A 6700-nucleotide genomic window follows, 5' to 3' on the forward strand; every position below is an offset into this window, starting at 1 on the left:
GCAGGCCCTAAGGGAATCCTAAAAAAATGAATCTTAAACAAGAAACTCACACAATATCAATTAGCAGTAATCACTGGTAGATGCCAAAACGTGATTGAAGGGAAGAAAAAAAAAAGGAAAGAGAAGCGGAGAAAAAAAAGAAAAAAAAAAGAAAAAGGGTGTAACTAAATTCCTTGATTTAAGGCATTAATAATGGATTTGGAGCCTTTTAAGGTGGATATATTTTGTAAACAAAATTTGTTTAGGTCGGTTAATTAACTAAACATGGACATTTTTGGTAATAAAGTTTCAAATAGTGTATAGGTATGTAAAAATCCCTAGATATTATAACATAACTTATGTTGGTACTGTATTAGATTGGGTTTCTACTTCTCATTATTTATCATCATTTGTTTAAACTGTTAAAAAATTGGCTATTTAACTATCTCACGCCGGCTTGCCTAGTAAGTGAATGTTAGGGCCCATCACACTTTCGAGGTTGGAATTCTGGATCGTGACAAAACAATTATCTACTGCGTTTTGGTCACCCTCGAGCTAGGCAGACATTCATGGTGAAATAATTTTTTAGAAAGAAATCTCATATATAAAGAAGTAAAAATAAAAAGTGCATGAAGATATTTTACTTTGTCAGGTAAGATTTCCTCCAATTTACTTTCTTTTGGTAAGTTTTTCTATTTGTTTGGTTGATTCTTTAGGTCATTCTAACTCGTTGCTTTTTGCAAGTAATATACCATAATAATATTGTCTTTCTCAAGATGACTGGCGTATAAATATAAATTGATAATTGAACATGTGAAGTATATAAGTACAAAGTGACAGACTATATTAGTCTTGCTGGATTGTATTGTTCTGCTTTGGTGATTAAAAAAATTTGATAATTAAAAAAAAAGGTGTAACATCGAATATATATATATATATATATATATATATATATATACATATATATATTAGTACTATCTAGGATTAGGGTAATTTTCCAAAGCACAAATTTATTTTTATTGAGTGTTGACTATTCTACATTTTGAATTTCATTTCTCACGAAGTTACTACAAGTAGGGGAATCAATGATTCAGTTCGGCCTATTATTTTATAAAATTTTTATCATGTTAAATTTTTGGTTGTTCAATCTTGTATAACTAAAATTATACTTTTGGTTTCTCTTCGGTATCGGTACGGTTCAGTTAATTTTTCGCTATTTTTTTAAAGAATGTCATGTAAGAGTCGCTATTCAAAGTTAGAATATGATAATATGTACTTGCATATGATTTTGACAAAATTCTCTAGATATTTTTACTATTTTAAAAGTGATGATCTTTCATGTTCCTTTGATCATCATCAAAGGAACATGAAAAATGTCTATAATATAGATTCATCTCACTATTTTATGGTAGCATAAAACAATATAAGTAAAGACAAAAGAAATATAAATCATACGAGTGAAAAGATACTAATCAAGTTGGGACTCAAGAATAGAGCTTATTAAAAGATTAGTATCCCACAAGAGAAATTCAAATCATACAAAAGGAAATATATTCAATACATTGTGTCTTGCTACTGAAAATCGCTGGAATACCTGGTGGCTTGCTACTCAAGATGTTAGAACTAATTTAGTTTCGATATGAGTAGTAAAATAAGTTTGGAAGTTGGGACTTTAGATATTAATTATTTGGTCACTTGTAGCTATTTCAATAATTCCAAGACCCACGAAGAAAACTTAGTGCTTTGTTAGTTTTAAACTTAGTATATAAAATATATTTTTCATATATAAATTTATTCGGTATTTTTTCGATTTATTTTTATAAAATAAAAAATCTATCCTATTATTCGATACAATTATAAATTTATATAAATATCTATGATTTTATTGAGATAAACTTAATAATCGGTTCGATATGATTCGATTCGGTAAAATTAGTCGGTTTTAAAAATTCATTAACACCTCTAGCTACAAGTGCTTCATCTTTGAATGTAAGAAGACCGTAGTGGCCTAAAGGCAAATAACCAAAAGACAAAGGGTTCCTCTCAGAAAAAAAAAGAGGGAGGGGGGGGGGGGTGTCCTTTCACCCAACAAGTCTTGGCATTAACTCCTCACATGTATACAACATATGATTCAGACGTTTAATTGGAAGAAAAATGTTTTGAAAGCCAAAATTAGAGCTGTTTGGTTAAAATTACTCTGATTCATGAAGATCAAATCAAAATAGCTCAAAATCAACCATCCAATTTGGCTAAGAAAAAAAAGTTGGATTCCAAAAATTGATTCTGCATTTTTTCTTTTGCAAATAAAAGACAACATGAGATGTTCAAAATAAAATATCTAAAGTTTGTTTATTCAGAAACAAAGACTACTTCTGAACAATTTAATCAAACGCATAATTTTCTCAGAACTAGTTCGTAGAGAAGTAAACTAAATCAAATTCAAACGCCAATAGATTTTGACAAAAAGTAAAGAATATTCTTCAAATATTATTTCAAACATACAGCTTTTCCTAAAAAAAATTCAAAAAATGAATTTTCTAAAACTAAAAACCAAGTACAAAACAACAAATCCAAAAGAAATGTAGCAAAAGAAAAAGACAAAAGCATGGCTTAAAGAAAAGCCTCCCTTCAAATAATGAAGTAGCAAATGTGTGGAGAGCCATTGGATTTTGCAGGCTTAGCATTTTACAAAAGCCATTGGAGAATCCCAATGCTTCCCCCCCCCCCCCACCCCCCACCCCCACCCCAAACTCCACCATTACATAGTCACATAGGAGTACTTCACTCTTTTCACTTCATCTCCACCCCACCCACCCCGCCAAACCCCCCTCTGTTCTAAAAATCTTGCTTACCATCTCTAACCAATAACAAAAGAAAAACCCTTTCCTTTTCATCTTCCTCAACCATTTCTGGATCTGAAAAACTATATTTTATTACTTCAAAGGGTGGCGGTTTATTATTTTCTTTTTGTGTATAAATAAATTATTATTCATTCAGATTTCAGAAGGAACACTTCCCATAATTCTAACCCCTCAAAACCCACCCACCCCCACATGAGTAGTAGTGAAGAGATGTCTGAAGATGAGGAGCGTCCACCTTGTCCTTCAGATCTCTCCGGCGGCGCAGCAAAATCCCGCAACTGTTGCGCCGTCAGCGGTGGCTCCGTTACCGGCGGAGGTGGAGGAGGGATTTTTCACTTTTCACCACACCCAGATCAAGTTCTTGAAAATGTGCTAGAAAACGTTCTCTGTTTCCTCACTGATCGCCGAGACCGTAACGCAGCATCCCTCGTCAGCAAATCTTGGTATCGGGCCGAGGCCCTAACCAGATCCGAAGTCTATATCGGCAACTGTTATGCCGTTTCTCCAGGCCGAGTTACGGCCCGTTTCAAAAGGGTGACCTCTGTGGCCATTAAAGGGAAACCTAGGTTTGCTGATTTCAGTTTGCTTCCTCCAGATTGGGGGGCCCACTTTGCTCCTTGGGCTTCTGTTTTGGGTGAAGCTTATCGTGGGCTTGAGAAGTTATACCTGAAACGCATGTCCATAACTGATGATGATCTGTCTTTGTTGGCCCGTTGTTTCCCCTATTTCAAAGAGCTTGTTCTTGTCTGTTGTGAAGGTTTTGGGACTAGTGGTCTTGCTATCGTAGCCCGTGATTGCAGGTTAGTATACTTTTATTGGGATTAGATCTGTTTCTCCGCAAACCCCTTATTTTGGTAAAGTTTTTATTTTTTAGTGTAATTGGAAGTTTGCAGTTTAATTAGTGTAGATATATTAATTTTATTTGGAGTTATGCTTCATGTGAGCTGGCTGGTGTTTGAATTAATGATGTTATTGGGTTATTTGTTAACTGTTTATTTCTGCATTTGAAAGTTAAGGGTATTTCTCGAGGAGACTTGCATTAAAGTTGTGGTTTTTGAGCTTGACACTAGTGTTTGTTGTATTTGATTTGTGAGTTTGCAGTTTGTGAAATATAGTGCTAGTAGTATGATTGATTTTGTTATGGATGATGAAAGGTTTATTACTAACTGCAGGCAAATTAGAGTTCTTGATCTGATAGAGTCTGAGGTGTCGGACGATGAAGTGGACTGGATTTCCTTCTTCCCTGAGAACAAGACGTGTTTGGAGTCTTTGACCTTTGATTGTGTTGAATGCCCTATTGATTTTGAGGCATTGGAGAGGCTAGTAATCAGGTCGCCTAGTTTGAAGAGGCTGAGGTTGAATCGGTTTGTTTCTATTGCGCAGCTGTATCGGTTGATGATTCGAGCTCCACAGCTTACCAATTTGGGAACAGGTTCATTTGGCCCCTCGCTACTCATTGATGACCAGGACCCTGATTATGCTTCTGCTTTTTCTGCCTGCAAATCCATTGTCTGCCTCTCGGGTTTCAGGGAAATTGCTCCTGAATATCTGCCTGCAATTTATCCAGTTTGTTGCAATCTGACCTCTCTTAATTTCAGCTATGCTGCCAACATTAATACTGAACAATTCAAATCAGTCATCAGCCGCTGCCATAAGCTCCAAGTATTGTGGGTATGTGGTTTTAGTTTTCTATGTTATTCTTTTGGAGAGATATGAACTTTTGAATATTTGTTATATTAAGCTCAATTTTGATCTTTCAGGTATTTGATTCTGTATGTGATGAAGGACTCCAGGCAGTTGCTGCGACATGTAAGGATCTGCGGGAGATTCGGGTTTTCCCTATCGAAGCCCGGGAAGATGCAGACGCCCCTGTTTCTGAAGTAGGTCTCCTGGCAATTTCTGAGGGTTGCAGGAAACTTCAGTCCATCTTATATTTCTGCCAACGAATGACAAATGCAGCTGTTATAGCTATGTCAAAGAACTGCCCAGACCTTGTTGTATTCCGACTATGCATTATGGGTCGACACTTGCCTGACCATGTTACTGGCGAACCCATGGATGAAGGCTTTGGTGCTATTGTCAAGAACTGTAAGAAACTTACTAGACTCGCCGTATCTGGTCTATTGACTGACAAGGCTTTTAGTTATATTGGACAATATGGAAAATTGGTCCGAACCTTGTCTGTTGCTTTTGCTGGGAACAGCGACTTGGCTCTGAAGTATGTGCTTGAGGGCTGCCCTAAGTTGCAGAAGCTAGAGATCAGGGATTGCCCATTTGGAGATTTGGCTTTGCGTTCTGGCTTACACCACTATCACAACATGAGGTTCCTTTGGTTGTCATCTTGTAGAGTAACTCTACAAGGTTGTCAGGAGATTGCTCGCCAAATGCCCCGGCTAGTAGTGGAAGTGATTGGTTGGGAAGATGAGGAAGAGAGTGAGAATGGTGAGTATGTCAATACATTGTACATGTACCGGTCTCTTGATGGACCAAGGGCTGATGCACCACCATTTGTGCAAATACTATGACGTTTTTAGAAGGAAGATCGGAATTTTATGCAGTAATCGATTCGGGCCTTTAAGAAATGATTTAACTATTTTCTTGGGAAGAGATGCTCTCCGGAAGTCTGCTGCGACCCATAAGAAGGTGCAAGTCTCCTTGAGCAAATGAATGGTGCACCACTTGCAAAGGAGGTGAGCAATCTATACTATATTCACTGCTGGTCTACATGGATGTCAATGTATATGGTTCAGTACAAAGATTGGTTTTTCCAAAGCAGCGATCGAGAAGACAAACGTTGTTGTATCAGTAATCTTTTCTTTTCATTTTCTTTTACTTCATGTTCACGGGGCCTTTCAATTTAGCAAGTGGAGTGTTCGCAGACGCCACAGTAAGGGTAGATGTTCCAAATTGCGTGCTGGCGGGTGCACATTGCAGCTCAATGAGACTTCTAAATAGCTCGTTGGAGAATGGGGGATAGCGAGAATCGACACACATGGAATACATCTGCATGCTCGAGTTATTGGATCGTCAAGCAGTATCTTTTCATACAATTGGGCCTCTACTTTATTTTTGTCTCATTGTTAGTTTAGACTTCTTGAAGCTTTTTTAGTTGGTGATAGCCTAATGCTCAGGAAGGATACAGCAGTTGGATCTCTCCATCTCGCTTTCTAGAAATATTTGTTCTTTCCAGATTGTGTTGTTCTTAGCACCTGACTGTTGAATTTATTATTGTTATTGTTAGAAGAAATGGTGAGAGATGGGTAATAAATGCCAAATATGCATGGACCAGATGCTAGTGTGAGCTTTGTCTTTGCCTTTTCTTTATGTGGAATGATCAGCCTTGATAGTGAGACCCATAAATGATGTATGGAAAGCATTGTGCAAGTACAAATTGCAGGACCCCCTCTCCCCTTCTCCTTACACACACACACTCTCCCCCCTCATAGTTTGTCACTGTGTGTGTGTGTGTGGGATCCATGTATCAGTCTTATCCTTTCTATCTTTCCAGCTAATGAATGGCCCTTATTTTTCTCATCTGTTTTCTCTGGAGGAGTCTCTGTAGTGGGAAAGGATAGTACAACACATCCCTTATATGATAATTCATTGAACAAAATCTGATTCTTTTGGATAAGAGTCCTGAGGAGCCTGCTATATTATCTGTATACTGTTGTATGCTGCTGCATTCTTGATCTGTATTGAGTAGAATTCAAAGTGGGACCATATCACCAATGGATTGGTTTGATGATCTGTCACCAACCCCTTTATTTGATTTTCAAGGAGGAGCAACTCAAAGGGTTCTATCTGTGTATGTATATATTTTTCTCTGTATGACTGGTATGTAATAATGAGGAGAAAAATCT

General features: G+C 37.1%; 1 protein-coding gene across 1 annotated transcript; it reads left to right on the forward strand.

The window, feature by feature from the left end:
* Positions 1-2641: 2641 nt before the first annotated feature.
* Positions 2642-6374, forward strand: LOC109209322 (transport inhibitor response 1-like protein). Its single transcript, XM_019372580.1, has 3 exons — positions 2642-3640; positions 4013-4511; positions 4601-6374. The coding sequence occupies exons 1-3, from the start codon at positions 3033-3035 to the stop codon at positions 5363-5365; spliced, it is 1872 nt and encodes a 623-aa protein (XP_019228125.1). The 5' UTR covers positions 2642-3032; the 3' UTR covers positions 5366-6374.
* Positions 6375-6700: the final 326 nt, after the last annotated feature.

Source organism: Nicotiana attenuata, unplaced genomic scaffold, assembly GCF_001879085.1.
Source record: "Nicotiana attenuata strain UT unplaced genomic scaffold, NIATTr2, whole genome shotgun sequence".
Classification (NCBI taxonomy): domain Eukaryota; kingdom Viridiplantae; phylum Streptophyta; class Magnoliopsida; order Solanales; family Solanaceae; genus Nicotiana; species Nicotiana attenuata.